We start from the raw sequence: 23,987 nt of genomic DNA, 5'->3' as shown, positions 1-23,987 counted from the left end.
AAGCAAACACACTCCGGGCACATCTGCTTCTCTCCCGTGACGAAGGGCCTTCATGTCTATGAGGTTTTGCCACTCAGGGCCCCTCTGCCAAAAAAGAGATCTTCCCAACCCTTCCACCTGTAGGTGCTACTCCTCCTTTAAGGCTCGGTTCAACTGCCACCTCTTCCTTGAAGCCTCCCTGGATGCCACCTCCTCCTTAACAGTAAAACATTGACTTGACTTCTCGTGCCCTACAGCCCTGAAAACTGTGAGCAATTTATCATGCTTATTTATGTGTAAGTCTGTTCTCTCACTGGGTAGTAAGTTCCCTGAAGGCAAGACCATCTTGTATGTGTGACTGTGTGCCCAGTACATTGTAGACACTAAACTGATATGTGTGTGTGTGTGTGTGTGTGTTTAATTGAACCAACTACCCATAAGTAGACCCTACACAACCATTTCTCCATAAAGTAGGGAGTTTTATAAGAGATGCCCCTCCCTAAGGCAACAATTTATTTTGCAAGTAAGGAGATCTACTATTCAAATTTCATTTACAATTTAATTTAGAGACTCAGAATTTAGATTTGCCCTCTGCCTGCTCTACTACATTTATTCATTCGTTTATTTATCCACTGGCTGTCTACTGACTGCTGCCATAAACCAGGTGTTGCGCAAGATGGGACACTCATCTCCTAGGAGGTGCTGAACATAAATGACAGGGGTCCTGCCCTGATGTCACCTGCAATCTGGGAGCGAGACCCACAGTCCTAATGAATGGGGAAATCGTTATGACAGGAAAAAACAGAGGCATCCCTGTGCGAACATACAGGGGAGACGCTAAGTGGCCCTGGGGGTCAAGGCCATCCCTAGAGAAGAGATGTTGAAGTTAAGACCCACAGAAGGAATTAACCACTTATCATGTTCTCCTCTTCCCAGTGTATAGACTACAGGTCTGAGTTAGAGTTAATGGACACTCTTGGGTCCTGTGATCGACATTCTTGGTTGCATTTATCAGTATCTCATTCTGTTGTTCTTCAAATTCCCTTAGGCCTAAATCACTGGCAATTAAACTAGAATCAATTCCCAATAAATCCATGAAGGAAAAGGCAGAACGTTGTGTTCTATCGTGAATAGAACACAAGAGATGCAAAAATAGCATTTATTGCTCACCACGAAGTACAAATCACACATGCCCAAAAGAGATTTGTATGCTTTTTGTCGCCTATTCCATAAGAGATTTAGGTCAACTCATCTCTACCCTAAATGGCTTTAGAATTTAGAGAAATCTGATTTCCACCCACCACTTGCTGAATATTTTTCTAGGCTTCACGTAAATTACTTTTCCGATGCGTGTACATCTTTGTGGGTCCTCTTGCTGTTGGATGGCATCATGTTTGTGATATCTTACTTAAGAAGGGCCTGCCCAATTACACCAATCTTGCATAAGCAAAGGAATATTCTTCATCCCTTGGTAAGTTCCAAATATCTGTAGTGGCTTTGGAGCAAAAGACCAGAATACACACCTGTTTCTCAGCTTTGGTGTGAAAGAATACAGCCCCACACCTTTAGAGTTAACTGATGGATCCTAAAATATTCAGGGATGCCTCAACTTGAATGCTTTGCCATGCCTCCTCCCCCTTTTTTAATTAGCAGACATACTTGTAATGCCCTGGATTTCATTCCCTGAAGATGAAAATTCAACATTTTAAGAGTCACTTCAGGTGGTTTTGAGCGTAGCAGAGTCACTGCAGTATCTCAGTCACAGGTAGACTTAGAGACTCTGTATGGATTTTCGGAGTATCGTCAAAGATCCTATGGAGAGATCGCACACTTGAAGTAATAGTTGGCAAAGAATCAGAATTTTTTCAGCAAGACTGGATGTTCAGAACTTCAAGCTTTTTCCATGTTGGCAGAATTGGGCTATTAAATATCTAATCTTTTTCTGGCACTTTCCTGAATTAGTGTTAATTTCCAGGTTAGTCCCATACAAAGGGATCTGTCCAAGCCACTGCCATGATCTTGTTGGCTATATCAGAAAATTGAGGAAAAGTGAGGGAAATCTGCTTTTCGAGCCACGAAGAACTTCCAAAAGTTTTCATTCAATAGTGATAGAATAAATGATGGTGGGAGCAGAGGTCAGTCTTTAAATATCCAAACTGCTAGAAATACTGAATTCTTTCTCTTCATTTGAGCATGCCTCTGCGATCTTCCTATCAGGCACCATGAAGACCGCATATCTAATAACCTAACTTAGAATCGGCACTTGTCACAATTCATGCTCTAGATCAGGGAAAGTTCCGTGGGACGTCTGCACCTCCACTGCCAAAATAATGCCTGAGAAGCAATAGAGACCAAAGGCAGCAATCGAGGAAGACAGAGCTGGTCTCAAAAGCTGGGAGCAGAGAGTGAGAGAGCAAAGGTTGGACAGACTGAAGGTCAGAAACGAATCAAAAGGAGACTTTACCAGGTGATGGGCAGAAAAAAACAGAATCCACAGAGATGGCAAAGGAACAAAGCAAAGCAAGAGGGGAAGTTGGGAGCTCCATCTCAACGCCAGTCACAGGAGGAGGAGAAAGGACATGCTTATGCTTCGTAGTCAAGCCTTGTCCATGAAAACCCCCGGAACTGCTCGGAGAGGGGCAGTGACTTGCTTTGGGTCGGGCAGCAAATCCCAAGTCCTCTTCATATTAGCATTGATATCTGTCATTGGAAACATGTAAACTGAGTCTAGATGAGAATCTGTCAAGAATGCTCTAGAAGTGTTGGGCCGTGGGAGCTCTGCTGAGCCTCTATTTTCCGTGATAAAAACCACTTCTTGAAGTTATTTCTATTTTCAGTCTTCAGAAGTAAATAGTGCCACAATTTAGGTACCCACTGTGCAAAGTAATACTTTGATCACATGCATTTCTGCGGACCAAACGTCTTCCGGCCCTTTTCTTTTCACTCTTGAATTCGAGATTAGTTCGATGTCAAACCGTGCCATCTCTCAAGGATGTGTAGAACGCGTACTACCCTTTCTTGCCTAAGTTCTAATACCATTCAGGAATGAGGTACAATCAAGACATTAGGTATGAGCGTGAAGATTTGAAACTTCGCTGTTGTTTTCTTAAGATCTGCCGCAAAATTCTGACCTGAGCAGCAGAGGAGGAAAGTGTTTCCCATGTTTATTCCACTTTGAGGACCAGTGTTTTGCCACAAAAAAGCTTCATCTGTCTTTTCAAGGTCATGCCTTTAATATAGTGTCATGCTCTAGCCGAGAAACTCCAAACCTGAAGCCAGAGAGGACGGTGCAGGCTTTCAAATTTTTGATCCAATTCCCAATCCCCGGAGAAACTTGACAAAACTAAGCAGTGTCTTTTTGAACCTTCAACGATTCTCACTTCCCACCAGTTTTTTCATCCCTCTTAGTTTTTCCTACAAAACGCGTATGTGTTTATGTCCTTGGCAAGTAATGTGAAAAGCACCAATCCACAATAGGGAGAATGTGTCACGTGGTAACAGATAAGAACATGTTGTTGAATTCCCTGGGAACATCTGAGAAAGCCCAGAACGCAAGGCTGCTTTTAGATTGTCTTGTGACCCAAGCCCTCAGCAGAGTGCTGGGTGACAGTGTCGTGTAGCCAAAGTCTGCTTTGGGTTCACTGATAAACTGCATGTAACAGGACCCTGCTGTGTTATCCCCAAGACCTATTTAGAAGCTTCCAGAAAGAACAGGTGTCACAAGTGATTTCTGCAAGCATTCCAGAACCTACCAAATCATTACACGATAGACAGGGACAATCTGGGACCTGAAAAATAACACCAAAGAGTTTCACAGACTCAGAACAAGTGGAAAATTAATGTTCTCGTGAATAGGATGCTAAAACCCGTATCAGAAGAATGGACTTGAGTTCAAGCTTCAACATAAATCGAACAAGTAGATTGAGCATATCATGTGTCTTCAGCCTCCTCGTTGAACTAAATGGCATCAGTAACCCCACTTCCTTAAGAATGTTAGGAAGATTGTATTCACAGATATTTGACCCCATTAGAGAAATTAGCATTCCCTCTGAGACGTTGGAACTTTAAATACTCTACTCCAGATCATGTGGATGTATTGTCAAGTGAGGAGTCATGAACACGTGCGTGCAGACCATCGTTTGAGCACCGGAGGTGGATACACGGCTTGAGTTCCAATACAGGTTGACACCGTGAGTTGAATGACTTGGTGCTATAAGAAAAGAGCATTCTTCTCTAGAGTAAAGCTGGATGAGGTCACCGTCTCTGAAACCGGATTATTAAACTCTCAGGTTGAAAAAATGGTATCATGTACCATTTTTTAATAAAGGCTGCCTTTATTTCTTGAAACAGATTGTTTTCCAAAGCTAACAAATGACGTGCAGCCTATAAAATATTCACGTTGTTTTTTTTCACCCCCTCAACTTGTATTATTTAGTGTACAGCCCTTTAAATATTTACCATATTTTTTCTAAAGATACGGTATATATTATTTACATCCAGTTACGTTATGTTTCCATACAGATGACATAGGTACACTGGGATCTTTCTGAAGTTGTGAGCAGATAGGGCATCCAGCCAGGTACACACCACAGGTATCCAGTGAAGTGAATTCTGGTCCCAACATGATTGAGGGAAGACAGCAGGGGGTCTTCTGACAGTTCACATCTCACACTTCACAGGCAAGATCCAGAGGATAGAAAAGGTCCAAGGTAGATGGGCCTCAGGTAGTAGATAGACAGCCACGGGCAAAGCCTCTTGTAAGAGATCAAATATGCCCCATCAAAGAATCCATATAGAACCAAAGGTAATACCAAAGTTCAAAAACACTCCCAATCAAAATTTAACAGGTCACTCGCTTAGAAAACCAAAGGGAAGTTACTGGAAACGGTATGTCTCTATAAGGATTGTAAAGGCTGTCTAAGATGGGATTCATTCTATTTTAGTTAAATTCTCATGGTTTTTTCCCCCAAGCCCAGATTGCCTCTGAGATCTCCAAGGTTCTTCCATCTTACCTGTGTAAATTACACCTGGAACGTAAATGGCTCCTCTAGGCAGGAGGCTAGAATCCTACTTAGAGGATTGGAGGTATCATCTGACATCTCTCTCTGGCTCCGCGGTAATCAAGTCAGGGGAAAGCACTTTTTTTGAGAAAGTCTGACAGAATGTGCCCATGTCTTCCTTCCTCTCCAAAGGAAAGTCCAAAAGGCAGCTGCTGACAGATAGTCCCTCGTTTTTGAAATCTTACTTCCCTTAGCAGATAATTGGCAATGCTGTACATGTATTTATTCATTGAACAAATATTTCTTAAAAACCCAGGACATACACAGCGCTGTTTAGCAAATCTCCACCGTGGAGCAGATATTCCCCTGGAGTCGGGAAAGCACAGATGCTCCTTAGCAAAAGGAGGAGCTAAAGACCAGCGTGGTGGCTAAAAGCGACGACTTGTGCGTGGATAAAATCAGCCCATCGTTGGAGGCGAAAACTTGGGAGGACGTGATACATTTTTTGCTTTTCTCCCTCCGGATAGAAATGACTAATTACCCAGCTTCCTAACAGTCCCCATGGCAGAGTTCAGCAGCCACCAAAAAGCAAATATCGGCAAAGCTTTATTTGTTTGGGAGGGAACGGTTTTCCCCAGAAAGGAAATTTCAGGACAAATTGACGGCAGTGCCCCCAGAGCCCTTTGCTTACCCGTGACTATCCTATTTGCTCTGTGTCTGTTTACCCACCTCTAGCCAGGGATGCTAGGAACCCTTCAAGAGCAATAACTATGTACCAGCCATGTTTGTATCCCCAAGGGGTAGCAGAAAACCTGACTTATAGAAGACATATACGAAGTGTTTAATAGATGAATGCTAGCAACAAAAGCCTTTTTTCTTATTTAACCAATGTATTGGAACTTTTTCTAAATTATAATACACTTCCCTATCTCATTAAACTGATTTCACTAAATGTTTTTGCTTGCCAAGTCAGTGATTCAAAATATATTGTGTCAGTCCCTGTGCTATAGACAAGCAGCTCCAATTTTTTTTGATCTCATATTTCTATCAGCAAAATATCAGAATCATAGACACCCAGTATATTTATAACTATTTATGCATAAATTATATATAAGCACTGCTGAACTAATATACTCTGTACCTTGTGAGATGTATGCAAAAAATAGAAACTTTGGAAGAGTGAGATAAAATACAGAACCTTTATTATTTTGACTCTGTAATGTTGCAGATGTATCAAGAGTGAGGGAAGTATCATACCCGCCATTTTACTGTTGTTCACTTGTGCTTGCACTGTTTGAAAAGAACGAAATCCGAAGTTACTTCGCAAAAGTCATTTTAAGTCACTGGTCCATTTAATGTACATAATCTAGCCCATAAATGCATTTAACCAGCACTTATGAACTGGGATAGATTTCAATACCCCGAGAGCCAGCTAACGAGGGGAGGGGAAGGTGCCATTTCAAGCCTTTTCCCAATGTCTCGTCTCACTCTTCCCGTGGGATAATTGAGAAATGGCCACTGCTACAAGGACCGATTGAAGGCACATCAATCGGTAGATAGATGAAATATTAGGAAGGCTTAATTCCCCTTATATTTTTATATTTAAGAAATAGAAATAGAAGTTCTAATGTTTTTGTCTTCAATCACATCGAATCATCTTACCCACCGCTAAGGACATGCGCATCACCCCCCCACCAAACCGATACACACAAGTTGGAGACCATAGCTATAGGTAACATCCTTCTCAAGCCTAGTGGTTAAGAGTAACAATTCTGGGGCTTCCCTGGTGACGCAGTGGTTGAGAGTCCGCCTGCCGATGCAGGGGACACGGGTTCGTGCCCCGGTCTGGGAAGATCCCACATGCCACAGAGCGGCTGGGCCCGTGAGCCATGGCCGCTGAGCCTGCGCGTCCGGAGCCTGTGCTCCGCAACGGGAGAGGCCACAACGGTGAGAGGCCCGCCTACTGCAAAAAAGAAAAAAAAAAAAAAAAAAGAGTAACAATTCTGAAGTCTCCATTTGAATTTGAATTTCATCTCTGCCATTTACTAGATGTGTCGCCATTTTTTTTCACTTCTCTAAACCCCCATTTCCCAGTTGCAAGCAGGGAGTCATACTTTAGCACAGAGCTGTGAAGCTCGAATGTAAGTGCCTGAGCTCAATGAAAGCTCCCAGTTAGCCCTCAATTGTTTTGAGTCAGTTACTGCCCTAGGCTGAATGCAGCAAGGCTCTTAAACACCATGTGCCCTGACAGTAAAGTCTTATTTCTTTTCCCAACTTTCTGTTATTTTTAACTTTTTCAAATGACACCGAAATGGTTGGAAAAATAATACAGTTAACATCCATGTATTCTTTGTGTAGATTCAATCATGTCTGACTTGCTGCTTTCAAGTACTTCTAAGACAAAATAACACTTTGTCTCTGAATACCTCCTTGTGAATCTTCTAAAAGCAAGGATAGTCTCCTACACAACCACAATACCACGATTACACTTAAGAATATTAACAGGAATTCAGTAACATCATCTACTACCTATATTATATTCAAAATTCCTCCGTTATCTCCAAACTCTCTCTTAACCCTCAGTACCCACCTCCAGGTGCAGGATTCAGTGAATGTCTTCACATAGCATTTGGTTGTTATGCTTTTAGAGTTTTGTTTTGTTTTTATTTTCATTTACAACAATCTTCCTTTCTTTTTCTCCCTCTTCTTTTCAAGAGTCAAGGCCAATTGTCTTATATAATATCCCACACACTGGATGTGTCTGATCATTTATTTATGGTGTTACTTAGTTTATACCTCTATCCCTAATATTTCCTGTAAACTGGAAGTTGTTAATTCAGAAGCCTGATAAGATTCAGGTTAAATATTTGGGGCAAGGTTACTTCTTAACTGAAGTTATCAGACGACAGTGTTTGGACGCTCCTTCTTCATGCTCTTTGTTTTTGCTAATCCCTTTGTTTTCAGCAACCCCCTCCACTTTGTCAGCTGCCTCGCTCTTTTATGTAATTGTACAATTCTGTAGGATGGGTATGAAAATGGTACCACTGTGTTTCTATAGTCAGGTATTCAGGAGCCTTGACAGGCTTTAAACTGAGAGTGTCTGCCTTTACTGAAGCCAGTAACTGAAATGGTCAGAAATCAGAATCAAGCCCCGATAAGTTCTCTGAAGAGGGCTCACGTTTTCCCTGTGGATCCCAACAGTATCTATTTGGATCATATTCCTATAGCATAACAGAGATTGTTGTTTAACTTTCACAATCTGTCAATAGCATAGATGAAAAATATTTAGTACACAGGTATTACTAATAGTACAGTACTTCTAATGCAACACTGGACAAATGGTAAATATAATTTGCAAGTATTGGAGAGAGTTAATCTCTCCTAAAATCGCTCATTTGGGAAGCAGGGAAAAGAAGTTGTAAATTCCACATCTGATCCCAGGTCTTTGCTCCCATCGAGTTTGTATTATTAATGAATTAGGGCTCGCTCTCACTGTCCGTAATATATTTCTACCAAGAATGCTTGCTAACGTAAAACTTAGCACACTATTGTGTACACTTAAGTCTCCAGGAAGAAAAAACAACAACTCAGATCTAGAGCTACAGCAAAGGAAGTTACATTATTATTCAAAAAGAAAAAGAAGAGAAAATGAAAATATACTTCTAAACGGTGTGAGAATTGAAAAACTTTATTGATACCAGAAAACAAAGTGCAATCATTCAGCTAGTCTTTAGAATCAAAGGCATATTCCTCTCCAGTGGCTAATAGTGTCCATTTTCTTCAGCTGTCTGCTTCACCACCCCAGCCTGGAAGTGAATTGGTTGATGTTTTCGTGCAGAATGTTAAAACAGCGTTTGCATCTCTCACTGCGCCTTTGCCGTTATCGCCTTCAGTTGCACAATGAAAATGCCTGGCTTCTGAAATGCCAGAGTGAAAGTGACCTGATTATAAAATGTGATGTAGTGAACGGTCAGAAGGGACCCTCACCCCTCACTAAGCCAGATACAACTCCTGGGAGGACCCTCAGCACCTCCCCACCCTTTTGAGATAAGAGCCCACAGTGTGTGACACCCCCCAACTATTTTGTGTTAGCCATAAGGTCTATGACTTTGTAATATACTAGGGCCATGAAACCCATTTTCTCAACCAACATTTATTGAACACCTACTGTGTGCTGAGACCTGTGTGTCTAACTCATCTCGGTTTGCCCGGGACTTTCCGGTTTGGGGCTGAAAATTCAGTGTCCTAGATTCTCCTATGTCCCGGGCAAAATGGGGTAGTTGGTCACCCAACCCTTTCTAAGCACTGAGGATAAAGACAAATTAGAACCCTGTCCCAGCCCTCAAGACGCATGTGGTCTAAGAGAGAGTCAGAAAAGTAAGCCAATTATAAGGGATCGGAGCGATCAGTTCTCAGAATCATGAACAGGGCCCCCTGTGGAACACAGAAAGTTCCATCCAAATTTAACCAGGGGGCCAGAGGCTGCACCATGAAAGATGCAATACTTGAGTTTGATTTAAAGAAAGAGCAGCATCATATACGCTGTTCACTTTGGCAAATATTAAAAGAGGAGATATCTGTGGGATGTCATGCAATTTTACTTTCTCTGTCTCAAAATATATATATTTGGTTCAGATTCCCACAGCATAAAGGTGGGGTTTCTATGTGAAAAAAGGCAGACAGGCGAAGGCTCATTCTTGGTGTATTTCTTAGGAGACAGAATAAAGCTTACAGTATTTCCATCCTGAAGCTGGTGATCATTGTCTGGACTAGCGATGAATATGTAACACCTATTTCTGCCTCTGGGGTTTGTGTTTGGAACAATGAGGATGAGTGGCCTAAGCAGGTGGTCCAGGTTAGAGGTTAGAGACGTTGAAGTGACACCCTGCCGGACAAATCCGATGTGAAGGATTTTATTTTGGACATGTTTTATTTTTTTTTTAATTCAAACTTACTGAAAAATTGCAATTTTTGAAAAAATTTTATACCTCCATCTAGATTCACCAATTATTAAAATTTTCTTAAATTTGCTTTCTCTCTCTCGCTCTATACATCTATGTGTTTTTATTCTTATTATTATTCTTGAACTATTCTAGAATAAGTTGTGGAAATCATAACTCTTTAGTTCTAACTACTCCAGTGTGTATCTCCTAAGAACATGACATTCTCCTGGGTTATCACAATAGGAGTTCGTGTTCAGGAAGTTTAACACTGATACAATATTATCTGATAGAGAGTCAGTGTTCACATTTTGCCAACTAGCTCAATAATATCCTTCCTGGCAATTATTTTTCCAATCTAGTGCCCGATCCAGAACCTTCCACTGCATTTGGACGTCATGTCTCTTATTCCTCTTAATCTAGACGAACTCTTCAGCTTTTCTTTACCTTTTATGACTGACATTTTTGAGGAATACAGGCCAGTTGTTTTGTAAAACATCCCTCAGTTGGAGGTTGTCTAATGTGTCCTCATGATTGGATTCAGGTTATGAATTTTCGCTGCATAAGTGATAGGTCCTTCTTGTCCCATCACGTCAGGAGGTACCCGACATCAGTCTGTCCCGTTACTTTGATCGTTGGTTAAGGTAGGGCCTGCCAAGTTTCTGCACCGCAGAATGATGACAGTCGTCCTGTTGTAATAATGTCATCTGTGGGGAATGCTTTGGGATTGTGTAAATATCCTGTGTCCCCCATTAAACTTTTACCCAATATTATTTTGCACTTGTACTGGTTTGCTAGGGCTGTGTAACCACCAACTGGGTGGCTTACAACAATAGAAATTTAATTTCTCACAGTCTGGAGGCTGGAAGTCTGAGATCCAAGTGTCAGTAGGGCTGGTTCCTTCTGAGGCTGTGAGGGAGAATCTGTCCCAGGCCTGTCCCCTGGCTTCCGGTGGCTTGCTGGCCATCTCTGGTGTTCCTTAGCTTGTGTATGCATCACCCCGAGCTCTACCTTCATCTTCACGTGATGTCCTCCCTGTGTGTGTGTGTGTGTGTGTGTGTGTGTGTTTGTGGCTAAATCTCCCCTTTTAATAAGGACAAAGTCATCTTGGATTAGGTCCCACCCTAATGACCCCATTTTAACTTGATCATCTGCAAAAACTCTATTTCCAAATAAGGTCAAGGTCACATTCACAGGTACTGGTGGGCAGGATCCAGCATCTTTTGGGGCGGACACAGTTCAACCCACAACAGCATCTATTGATGATACTTACTGAGATCAGTCATTACTATGAGATGGCTGCAGAACGGTGGTTTTTCTATCATGTTTTCAACATTTCTTAGTTGGTGTTTCAGGGGTTTGAAGGTTTTTGAATAATTGTTAAACAGAGAATGTCTATCCATCTATGGCTGGATAGAAATGGCCACATATCTTTAAAACAAAAATTAAAAAAAAAAACCATAACGATATGTACCCACATCTATGCTAGGAATTGTGAGCAGAAAACGACTGGCCTGTGGACCAAAGTCAGCACAAATGGGGGAAATCAGAGAGTGTAGTTTTTAAGCAACGCTAAACATTTGCTGATTGTAAGCTACTCCTTGGAAGGTCATTGTGGATTTTTTTATGCTCTGAAACAAAAGTAACATCACACTATTGAAGGATGTGTACCAGGTTCTTGTATTCAGCATTCTGGTCATCTTCAGTACTTACTGGTGAACAGATATTTCCCATGACGGAAATCTCTGTCATCATCAGAATCACAAATAAGCAAGGGCCAAAACCTGTACAATTCTGTGTGTTCTAAAATCATGAAGCCGGAGCCTATGCCAGACGCCCCGCTACTGCTCGTAGAATGGCTCAGTAAATTCTGAATTTAGAAGAAGTGCAGAAGGGTAAGAGAAGCCATTGCTCCCTTCCCTCTGAGAATTGGCTGCTGTTTCTAATATAACTTTGTTTCTGAGACAACCATCTGGTTAGAAAAAGATTTCTATGGATAAGATATTATTCATCTTTCTTGTATCAATATTCAAAATTCAGCAATCAGAAAATTTTTCATCAGGGGCTTCCCTGGTGGCGCAGTGGTTGAGAGTCCGCCTGCCAATGCAGGGGACGCGGGTTCGTGCCCCGGTCCGGGAGGATCCCACATGCCGCGGAGCGGCTGGGCCCATGAGCCATGGCCGCTGAGCCTGCGCGCCCGGAGCCTGTGCTCCGCAATGGGAGAGGCCACAACAGTGAGAGGCCCGCGTACCGCAAAAAAAAAAAAGAAAATTTGTCATCAGGAGAGGAGGACTGTGATAAAAACCTAGCCCTCAGCATGTTTCGTCCCCATTTTTCAGAAGTGACATTTCACATATAGGTGCCAAAAGTGAATTGGGGTGGGAAGAACAGGAACCTTTGGAATTTATGGTTATTACAGAAATTGTAGAAATTATGATCTGACTGTCTGACCAGAAAATAATCTTGTCTCACCTCCTAAAGAATCATGGGCTCTTTTCAATTAAAAAAAGCAGCAATACACATACACACACACACACACACACACAAAACTGTACAATTCTGGAACTACCAAGAAATATGACTAGGGACAACATGAAAGATCAGAGATCTTTTATTTCTTTGTGTTTCCTCTTAAACCTCACAGCAGATCTTTGGAATTTTTTCTCACATCTGTACTCCATCCACAGTAAACAAAGAATACTTTGTTTCCAAAAGCCACTGATTACAAGTGTCAGTGGTCCTCCCTTCTAGGATGCTGTATAACTTTTCTAGGGCTGTTATGATGAGGTGTGGGCAGCTTAAACCACAGAAATTTATTGTCCCACAGTTCTGGAGGCTAGAAGTCCAAAATCAATGTGTCAGCAGGATTGGTTGATTCTGAGGGCTGTGAGGAAAGGATTTTTTCCAGGTTTCTCTCCTTGGCCTGTAGATGAATGTTTTCTTCCTGTGTCTCTTCACATTGTCTTACCTCTATACACATCTCTGTGTACAAATTTCCCCTTTTATAAGGACACCAGTCATATTGGATTAGGGCCACTCTAATGACCTCATTTTAACTTCCTTACCTCTGTAAAGACCCCATCTCCAAATAAGGTCTTATTCTTGAAGTACTGAGGGTTAGGGCTTCAGCATACAAATGTTAGGGGGACATAATTCAACCTATAACAGAGGCATTTCAACCATCCACAGATTTTCCCAATGTTCATGTAGACAGAATAGGAAATAAGGGTGGTGACTGCATGAAACTAGGTTCTAATTATGGAGCCAAAATTGTACTGAATCTCTCTCTCTACCTTTTCCACAGACGAAAAGTCAGTGCTGAGACTGAAAGCACTAAAGATGCTGGTACTAAGCTCCTCCCGGCCATCCACCCACAGGGCTGTGGATTTTACACTTGCTTGTATTTGTAATGACGCTTCCCTCTGCTGCTAGAGATTTTTAAGTGGATTTGGGTTGCTGTTCATCATGCAAGAGTGTGCTGTGTGGGCTTGTCACTTGGTCAAGTGCAGGGGTTACCAGCAGCTGAATTAGTGACAATATTCATTTCTTGCAGAAACAAGTAGACCTTTGGGGAAAGTGCTGTATCTCTTCGTGCATCCTTTAGGTGCATTTATCTGACATCCAGGCATATGAATCCTAAAAAATATATTGAGGGTGTTTGCAATAGAGAACACCTATTTCTCCCAGCTGGAGAGGGACCTGAAGCCAGCTGAGACGCTTCAGAAGTTTTTAGTTCAAAGGATGGGAGGACAGAAAAGATGGAAAACCAGGAGCCAATTACCTGAGAGCTCTCTGCTGGAATCTAGAGGGAGACGGAGAAAGGAAGAAGTGAGGCTTTCCTGGGCAACAAATCCTGCAGGATGATGTCTCTCCTAAAGCTGATGGAGAGTCTGTGCTAGTTCCATGGCAGACTCTCTAACCTTCCCCTCAGTTGCATCCTTGTGTAGAAACGGACGACGCCTGGGGAGAATGTTCACTGTCTTTCCTTGCTTTCTTGATCAGGTCACAGACATAAAAGAGAAACTGAAGCTCTCTAAAAAGGTCTGGTCAGCATTGCCCTACACCATCTGCAAGGACGAGAGTGTGACGGCGGGCACGTCCAACGAAGAGGAATGTTGGAACGGGCACAGCAAAGCCAGGTGAGGGTGGCTCGCTATTCTTATGGATGGGGCGTTGCACATCTAGCCCTGGAAGGCTCTCCTGGCACACCGCTGCAGACCTGTTTATGCAAAAAGCAATGGAGGGTGGAGGGACAAGTCGTCACTTAGCGACAGCTGTTCAGAGTGACAGGTTTGATGGGCACCTGGGAGCGCTTACTCTCAAGGTGCCATTAAGCATGGAATCTTTGTTCTGAATGCCTCGCCTCTGGATGAGGACAGAGGGATGGTGACAGATGCCAGGTTACGGATATCCTGAGACCACAAAGAGCTTTTTATGTTCACTTACTGACTTTAAGATAGCAGAGCTATTTTTATCCATAGTTAAATTTGCACAGCTGACTGGTTTTTTTCCATCACAAGTTAAACAGGAAGTGAACATTCAACTGCAATTTTTTTCACCCTTGGAGAAAAAAAAATATTGAAGTCTCATTGAAAGGGTTAGGGAAAAAGAAAATGACAGACAGACAACCAGGAAAGCGTTCTCACAGGTTCCGTGCCTTGAAAAGTCCTATTGGAATCTCCTGATGAGAGATGACTCTGTTCTTATCCTCTGCTCTGCCGTCCATTGCTACTGCCACTTGGTATGGAATTTCTGAATTTCTTGATTCAGCCCAGAAATGGGCTTGGCCTGAGTTTTCATAGGGTGGAGAAGTTGGATGGGAGAACTGGCTGGGAGTTGGCAGGCCAGGCAGCCCCCAGGAGAGGAGTCTGCCTGAGCCCTCCTTAGTGGGGATGCAGGTGGGCAGAGCAGCTGGTAAACTGCACTCAACGAATCTTTGGGGATCAGCCAGCAGGTGGAGAACCTAAGAGTGGGGACTGTCCTGCGGCGTTATTGGGCGGTTTCAACATATGAAGTAGCTGTGATGAAAAGGGAACAAGAAGATTCATAGATATTAAGTTCAGAAGAAGCTGCAGAAGGAAGGGGTGCAAGTGAGGTGCTCCCTGGGTGTAACTTCTTACACTGCTGAGTTGCATTTTTTAGCATCAATTGGTAATGAGATTATTAGCCGTACTAGAGAGAGCTTAGCAAGATGAAAACAAGACAGCTGTAGAAAAAACTGTAATCATTTCGTTACCCCCAAATATCAATGTGCAAATCTTAGATCATGAGGGTCCAAGAGGCTATTCATGGTATCAACAACATTCCCCTCAAAAAAGCTTAGTAATTTATCAGTGTCCGACCTTTTAGGAAGGAGGCCTTGGGCCAGCAAATTCAGCTGTGAATTAACAGCTTCTAATGTGTCTTTTCCTAATGACTGTACAAAAAGACACTGTAAAGGATGACCAGGTGGCCTAATGGATGAAGTGGTTGATTTTCCGAGCTGCTCTGTTGCCCATCTGTGTTTACCTTTTAGCCTTGGCTAAAACAGCAGCTGTGTTTTCAACTACGTTCCCGTGGATAGTTACACAGGTTACTGGATATTAGCGCATATGCAGCGTCTTACAAAAGGAAATATAAAAAAAGGCTTTGGGCAGGGACTGGGGAGCGGACTACCTTCCATCAAGAAAATGAATGGGGAAGATAAAGACCATTGAAGTTAGAGCAAAAAGAGGCTGTCAGCCAAGTTCCTCACTGTGTCAGGAACCGAGACAGGGTAAAACATTAGTCTAAGGTTTGCCGACTAACAAGGGTGAAAGCGGAAATCTCCCAAACCCTAGAGCGTATTCTTTTCACTTTAATACCCTGACTCTAGAGCAAATGACAGATAAATACTGTCCTCCCCAGGTGAGAAGAAGAAATGAAACAGAGTCTTCACTCTGTAAAAGATTTAGTGGGTCTACATTCGGTTCATTCAGTTCATCAGCAATATTATTAAGCACTCCCTCAACCCAGACACTGTGCAAGGCTCTGTCAATTAAGTACTATGTGATGGCAGTGGTGTCTGTCAACACATGAAAAGGCACAGTGGCTTGAGAGAAGACAGTGGATTTTGGAACTTTAAACACCCTCCTGTTGGACTGTGGGTTGGGAAAGGACCACATAGGTGGAGACACACCTGGATCAGTACTCAGGGACCAGATTTGAATTTTATCCTGAGGTCTGTGGGAAGCCATTGGAGGATTTTATGTGGGCGAGGGAAATCATCAAACTTAATGCGATAAAATCATTTGCATGAATATTCCAGAATTTAACCCAGTGTGTTATTAAAAAGATAGTGCTGTCAAATATTTGTGACTCAAATTATATTTCCATTGAAAAATTACAATTTCAAGGGGTTTTTTTAGTACCTTTTTATTTATTCCACTGGAATGGAATCTTAATATTATAACTTTATCTATTATTTTTGGCTGCACTGGGTCTTCGTTGTGGTGCGCGGGCTTCTCATTGCAGTGGCTTCTCTTGTGGAGCACGGGCTCTAAGCGCGCAGGCTTCAGTAGTTGTGGCACGCGGGCTCAGTAGTTGTGGCTCGGGGGCTCTAGAGCGCAGACTCAGTAGTTGTGGCGCACAGGCTTACTTGCTCCGGAGCACGTGAGATCTTCCCGGACCAGGGCTCGAACCCATGTCCCCTGCATTGGCAGGCGGATTCCCAACCACTGCACCACCAGGGAAGCCCTATAACTTTATATTTAATAACACTGTAAATAGATAACCAATAAAGATTTGTTAGATTAAATTTAATTGAAGGTTTCTTCTCATCCAAGTATTAATTGATCGAGGAACACACAAGAGAAGTTTTCATTAAAAAAAAATTCCACTGAACTATTTTGCAAGTTAAAAAATCCATTTGTAATGCAAGGCAACCTATTTTTTCCCTATTTTTGAAGTACGGCCTTTCAGATGATAGGCCTTCTTAAATGTTTAGGAATACTTGTGAAAAAGAAAGAAAGGTTATTCTTGTCACCCTGTGAAATAACAGAACCAGAACTTTTATTTTAAAACAAAAAAATCTATCAAGTGTTTAGAGATCTGGAACAGCGATGTCTATTAGCATTGATAGAGATTGTCTGGCGTTTTAAAACTCAAGGCTGTTTTAAAACAGGGATGAGGCTGCCGGTCACTCAGACATTTCTTCCTTTCTTTGTATTTTATCCATCTGATTCCTTCAGCCAGTCTTTGCAGCCCTTTTGTCCTAAGTATTTGCTCTGACTTGCCTGCCGTTATTCATATCTCTCCTGGTGGTTTTCTGCGTGCAGCTCCAAGCTCTCTACCATACTTCCTTGATTCAGAAGCATGCCCATTTCACATGTTAACATTTCTGAAATCAAAATGACTCCTACAGTGGACATGTCCCTTTACTCCAGTACGTATTACTTTCCTAAATAGGTGTTAGTAAATGAATATCACCCGTTGAAATTAATGATGACTTGAAACAAAACAGGATGCACACAGATGCGGCTGCTGTGGTAACCACGGGGTGAAAGCTTCTGTGTTGAGATGATAGTCAAGGGTATGTGAGTAATCGTTCCCCCAGAACAGAAACCCACCTTCATCCCCTGCTCCCACCTTTGCCCGTCTCTGGCAGGTCTCACTCTGCTTCAGTAGCGGAGCAGGTCTGGAAACAGGACGTGAGGTAGAAGGAAGAGACTGTGCCCTCTGAGGGGAGGAAATTGTGGGCGCACCGATGACCCTGTCAGCACGTAAATCTGCATTTGACAACAAGACAACAGGTGGTCAGCAGAGGCCCTTCCCTGCTTCTCCTTCCCTTGCCAACCACTGGGACAATTTAAAGACCAGTGCAATAATGTCTGTGAGAATAGGTGGTACACTCTAAAGCAATGCTTCTCAAGTGTACAGGCTAAAATCTGGGCGATCTTGTTAAAAATGCGCACTCTGATTCAGGAAGTCTGCGGTGGGCCTGAGATTCTGCATTTCTAACAAGTTTGCAGGAGATGCAGATGTTGCAGGTCCAGGGACCGCAGTTTGAGTAGCGAGGTTCTGAGGCAGAGTTGCCAGATTTAGCATGTTAAAAACAGCAGACACCAAGTGGAACACACTTACACTCAAAAAAGGATTCATTGTTTATCTGAAATTCAGATTTCACTGGCTGTCCTGTATTTTATCTGGCAGCCCTACTTTAAGTTCCTATTAATATGTAAGATGTTCCCTTTTGCAGTTCAGGTGCGAGCCTCAGGGAGCATGTTACAATGTGCTGTTTTCTCTTTGCCTCCAAGGAAACCCTTGATGTTTCCCTTAATGGGGTTTTTCTTATATGAAAACCAACAACAGCAACTGGGTTGGGCAGGTCACGTGGTTCATTTGTAACATCACCCACTAAAGATAGCCAGAGCCCAGGCCAGGTTGAAGTCATCTCAACAATGAATTGCTTAAGCTTCACAAGTGCATCAAGAGGGAATTTTAAGTTGGAAATGCAGCACAGCCTTCATGAGACAGGATATTGTCCACACAAACCTCTGGTCTCTAATGAGATGCCTTTGTGGGCCGAGGATGGACCCGGTCATTACTGGATTCAATTAGTGTCTTAGCTCAGGCTGCTATAACAAAAATACCGTAGACTGGGAGGCTTAAACAGAAATTTCTTTTCTCACAGTCTGGAGGCTAGAAGTCAATAGGGTTGGGTTCTAGTGAGAGCCCTCTTCTGACCTTGTGGATGGCCGTTTTCTTTCTGTGCCCTCACATGGCAGAGAGAGGGCTCTGGTCTCTTCTTATAAGGATCCCTTCATAGGGGCTTCACCTTCACGACCTCATCTAAACCTAATTACCTCCCCACTACCCCACCTCTGAGTACCATCACATTGAGGGTTAGAGCTTCAACCTATGGCTCTCGGTGGGACACAAAGATTCCGTCTCTAGCAGATAATACTCACATCCACATCCTACTTTATCAGAATAGCTAATGAAGAATTCAGGTCAGTGTCTGTCACTCAAGAAAAGCAGCCTCAGGTGCATCGTCCATGACCAACAGGAAAGTAAGATGGCAAGTGGAACTTCTCCTTCCATCTCTCACTTACCTAAGCAACGTCTGAGGGAGAAATGAGACTCAGAAACACTCCGACTTAACTCAGGCAAACAGAAGGTGAAAGGAAGCTAGGAAGTAAGGGAGGAAAATCAATAATCATCTAGACAGCCAAAGGGAAAAAAATTAAAGAGTCGTGGGACAGGTTACAATCCCAGGGTGAACCTAGAGCCCCTTGGAGGACATCAGAGTCATCTGTCACCCCTGAGAAGGGCGTTCCGGGCAGCCGGTGCCCGGAACGAGCTGCCTGCACAGGAGCTAGAGAATGATCTGATGGCAGCAGGCGAGCATAGGCTCAGAAGGAAAGAAAACTTTATATGATTAGCATGTAGAGGGTAAAGCACTGTCAGGCAGCAGCAGAAGAAAAACTAAAGCCCTTGGGATGTTCACACAGGCTCTTACCTTTTTGCTCCTAGAGAAGCAGAGTCTTGCTTCTGAGGACGGAACCATGTTGAATTACATCATCTGTAACTTCCTTGAGGATTGTGTTCTCTTTATGGGGATCCTTTCTCTAAGCTCATAGGAGTTAAAAGGGAAAGGGGAGTATGGCAGTCGATGGGATGGGGCAGGAGAAATGCAATGAAAGCCAGTCTGAGGCAAGTCCCTGTAGCACGTGGATCTCATGATAGAACATACACGAATCTCAGTGTCTTCAGGGTTTCTTTAGTCTGTTATATCCTTCTCTCCCATAAAACTGGTAAAACAGCTTTCTGCTTCTCTGCTCCTTGTTAACTAGTGTTTAGCCACCACTGTGTCCTTTCTTTAAGATGCTTTCTAGAAGGAGCCTATCAAGATGCCAGCTGAGAGACAAGGATTAATTGGATCCATTGGAAACATAGCTTTTGCTGGGAGCCTCTGCTGTCTTTTAAGTCACCTGATCCTCACAGAAATAACTGTGTACCCCAAGGAAATCCTTCCTGAGGCCAGGAGGTAAATACAATAAGTTGTAAGAAATAGGAAATGTAGAAAAATCTAGAAAATAGGTCAGTCGCTCTCAACAGCCACTGAGTAGATTGACTAAGCAAAGAAACTAGGAAGTCACGAGTGGGTACATTTGAGCAGCTGGCAGAGGGGCAAAATGGTGCGTGCTGATGAGAAATCTGTCAGAGACAGTGACGTGACAGATCTGGCGGGACATTACTGTCTTAGTCTGATTGCGGGGTATGTCCCAAAGCACTCCAGCTGCATTTGAGAGATCTGTAAAATTTTTGATGTATAACCAGCCAGACAAACACCTGGGGAAAGTGGGAAGTCTGTCTGGGAAGAAAACTGGCAACTGTCCAAGCTGACATTGCTGAAAGCCCACTTCCCTTCTCTGGGATGCTTAAGAGGGAAGACCCCACGAAGGCTGACTGTCCTGGGGGAGAGGGACGCTGCGTGCACCTCCTGGAAGTGATGAAAAGTGTGGCTACAGATGGGAGGAAAGAGGCATGTTGCTGTCGACAGCTCGGCAGCCCTGAGGACTGGCTCGTGGGTCTTCTTTCCCACCCGCCCTGGAGTTTGCTGACTCCAATTCTACCAAGAAAGGATGGTTTGGGCAGCTCCTGCCAACGAGCTCAGAACGCACGTCAAAGAATTTACCTTCTGTTCACTAGCACAACCAACGAGCTGTGTGTCCTCCAAGAGTTCCAAACCATTTCATGAATCCAGGCTTTAAAACTCAGAATTCTGCCACTGTCAGCCCTCCTAAGAAACGAGTTTGGCGTTTGAGGGAGCCCTGTTCACAACCTAATTTTGTAAGAATGCATTGCAATTGCATAGTGTATTATATTTGTCAAGCATTTTCATATACTTTCACTTAATATGGCAGCTTATGAAACAAATAAGGTAAGAATTATCCATATAAATATAATTATATAAGCGGTATAATTCTATATACTACTATATATATATATATATATATATATATATATATATAGTAGCTAAGTGACTTACCCATGATTACACTGCTGGGTCCCAAAGAGATCTCAGGCGCCCTGGGTCAACCTCTGTGTCTTTGACCATGTCTTGGTGTCCCACCTCTTTGAAGTACCTAATGCCACAGACAACTCCAGCTCAAACGTCTTCAAGAATTTATAAATCCACTTAAAACATAAAGTCACAGTAGGTTTTGAATAATTCCACTTTGCAGTCAGGAAAAAATGGAGAGGTAAAAAGTAATATACGTCAAGAACTTTAGAAAACTCTACTTAAAACTTAGATTTTTTTAAACTGTGGTAAAACATACACAACGTAAATGTTACCATTTCAGCCATTTTTTAAGTGTAGAGTTGAGTGGCATTAAATACATTCACATGGTTGTGCAGTCATCACCACCATCCATCCGCAAACATTTTTATCTTCCTTAACTAAAACTCTACACCCATTAACAATAACCCCCTACACCTCCCTCCCACCAGCCCCCGTCAACCACCATTCTACTTTCTGTCTCTATGAATTTGACTATTTCAAGTACCTTACATAAGTGAAATTATACAACATACGTCCCTCTGTGATCGGCGTACTTCACTTAGCGTGATGTCTTTAAGATTCATCGATGTCAGCATGTGTCAGAATGTCCTTCCTTTTTAAGGCTGAGTTGTTATATGTATAGACCACATTTGTTTATCCATTCATCTGGCAGAAGATACTCGGGTTGCTTCCACCTTCTGGCTGTTGTAAATAATGCTGCTGTCAACATGGGTGTACAAATATCTGTTTGAGTCCTTGCTTTCAATTCTATTAGATATATGCCCAGAAGTGGAATTGCTGCATCATATGATAATTCTATTTTTACTTTTTTGAAGAACGGCCATACTGTTTTCCAAAGCGCTGCACCATTTTGCATCCCCTCTAGCCATGCAGAAGAGTTCCAGTTTCTCTACGCTCCATTGATTCTGAGCCCATTCATGAGCCCATTCTGAGTGCCCTGGGTCGGGAATGCCTGCTGTGCTGACCCGGTCACTCATCGCTCATAGCAAGCTCCACAGAAATTTCCTCCACCAGGACTCCTTCTGGGTTGAAGGCTTCTCGTTGTACCCTCACCAGGCAGAAGGGGCTGGGAAGCCCTGTGCAGCCTCCTTTATAAAGGTTCTAGCCCCAGTCAGGAGCACAGAGCCCTCTAGATCAAATGCCTTGCCTTCTCATACTATCACCTTGGGCATCAGGTTTTCAACATGTAGATTTGGGGAGAACACAAACGTGCAGACCATAGCAGATGTGAAGATAAATAATTCTGCAAAACTGCTGAAGATTTTGACCCTACACATGGTCTTACAAAATAGAAGGTAACCAAAATGCTTCCCTATTCCCGGATTCCACTCACTTTCCATACCACAGCATGAGGTATTGGCAAACAGTGACACCCCTCCAACTTGTCCTCATTTCTGGGTTCTCCCTGCCCCATGTAAATGTGCAGGCTGCCTCAGAACCTGGACTCTCTGGAGCAAGATTCTCCTCCCTTTCCATGTCTCCCAGACTATGATGGTGCAAAAATAGAGTGCCCTCAAGCCAAAGAGCTGGGGCAAAATCTAATAAAGGGAACAATATTATGGGCTCAAAGATGCGTCCGTTCTTGCAGGATATGAGCGTTACGTAAAGAGATCAGACAAGAGAGGCAACAAATAAATGGGCTGGTGCTGAACTGGGCTTCCACTGATGCCCCAGGCTGCACTCTGGACATCCACAGATTTGGCCTCAGGATGTACCCCTGGTGTGACAAAATGGCCATTTTCTTCTTCAACTGTGTTTTTCGGTTTAAGTTTCCATATTGTCTCTAAAGTTCCCCTTGGAATACACTAAAGGAGAAAAGGTTCTCGAGGACATGGCTGCATTGTTACTTGCTTTCATTGTAAGTAGCTGAGCATCAGCAGGTACAGTTCGAGGCTGGGTTTCTTTGGCAGTCTTGTATTGTTCCTGCGTGCTCAGACTCCCAAGGGTGGCATTCCCATGTAAGCTATCGCAGTCAGCTTCTGATAAATGACTCTCGGCTAGCTGTGCCGTGCGCACAGCGGCTGAAAGAAACAAAGCCCTCCTCTGACTCAGCATAGGTACAGCGGCAGGGACCATTGTTCAGAAGGTCCAGGGGCAACACCAGAGCCCAGGGGCACCTTTCAGCCCCTCTCAGCTCCTGTGCCAGCAAAGGCTGGACTGCCCTTGTATTTTTTATTCTGATGGGCTTTACTGATTACGTAGAGCTCACGCAACCAGGCACATATAATTGAATGTCAATGAGTCAATCCAATGTCATATTTTAGAACTTATATCAGGAAGACAATCTCAGAATCTAACAGAATTTCATTGGTATACCAGATATATTAAAAGGCAACACAAACGTCACGCTTTACTGCAAAAATAAAGAAATATAGTTCCATGACTCTTTCATTTCTATTAGGACATTTTTTAGGGCAGTAAATACTGTGAAGTTCTATGGGAAAGAATTTGCAATGTGCTCTGTGTGCTTTATTATTCATTATGTAGTATACATCATGAAGTCAATTTTATTCAAGATATGGATGAAGACATGGAGCTTATTCTGGGACTTCTGATTTAAAATGGGTAAACCGGGCTTCCCTGGTGGCGCAGTGGTTAAGAATCCACCTGCCAATGCAGGGGATACGGGTTCGAGCCCTGGTCTGGGAAGATCCCACATACCGCGGAGCAACTATGCCTGTGCGCCACAACCACTGAGACTGCGCTCTAGAGCCTGTGAGCCACCACTACTGAGCCCGCGAGCCACCACTAAGCCCGCGAGCCACAACTACTGAAGCCTGCACACCTAGAGCCCGTGCTCAGCAACAAGAGAAGCCACCACAATGAGAAGCCCGCGCACCACAAGGAAGAGTAGCCCCCGCTCTCCGCAACTAGAAAAAGCCCACACGCAGCAACGAAGACCCAATGCAGCCAAAAATAAATAAATAAATAAATTTTAAATAAATAAAATGGGTAAACCATGCAAGGCAGAAATAGAGACACAGATGTAGAGAACAAACATATGGACACCAAGGGGGGAAG

The 23,987-nt window shown here is 43.1% G+C and overlaps 1 protein-coding gene across 1 annotated transcript in view; it reads left to right on the top strand.

Moving 5' to 3' along the window:
• Nucleotides 1-23,987, top strand: part of GPC6 (glypican 6) — a 1,084,450-nt gene that overhangs the window by 1,048,995 nt on the left and 11,468 nt on the right. The window contains exon 7 of the mRNA XM_027116003.1: nt 13,922-14,058. Coding sequence (XP_026971804.1) covers nt 13,922-14,058 — 137 coding nt within the window. The remainder of the gene's footprint in view (nt 1-13,921; nt 14,059-23,987) is intronic.

Source organism: Aethalodelphis obliquidens, unplaced genomic scaffold, assembly GCF_003676395.1.
Source record: "Aethalodelphis obliquidens isolate GAN/ISIS:26980383/991018 unplaced genomic scaffold, ASM367639v1 scaffold15, whole genome shotgun sequence".
In the NCBI taxonomy this organism is placed as follows: Eukaryota; Metazoa; Chordata; class Mammalia; order Artiodactyla; family Delphinidae; genus Aethalodelphis; species Aethalodelphis obliquidens.
The sequence above is the reverse complement of the archived record's forward strand: the minus strand, read 5'-3'. Positions and strand labels throughout refer to the sequence as shown.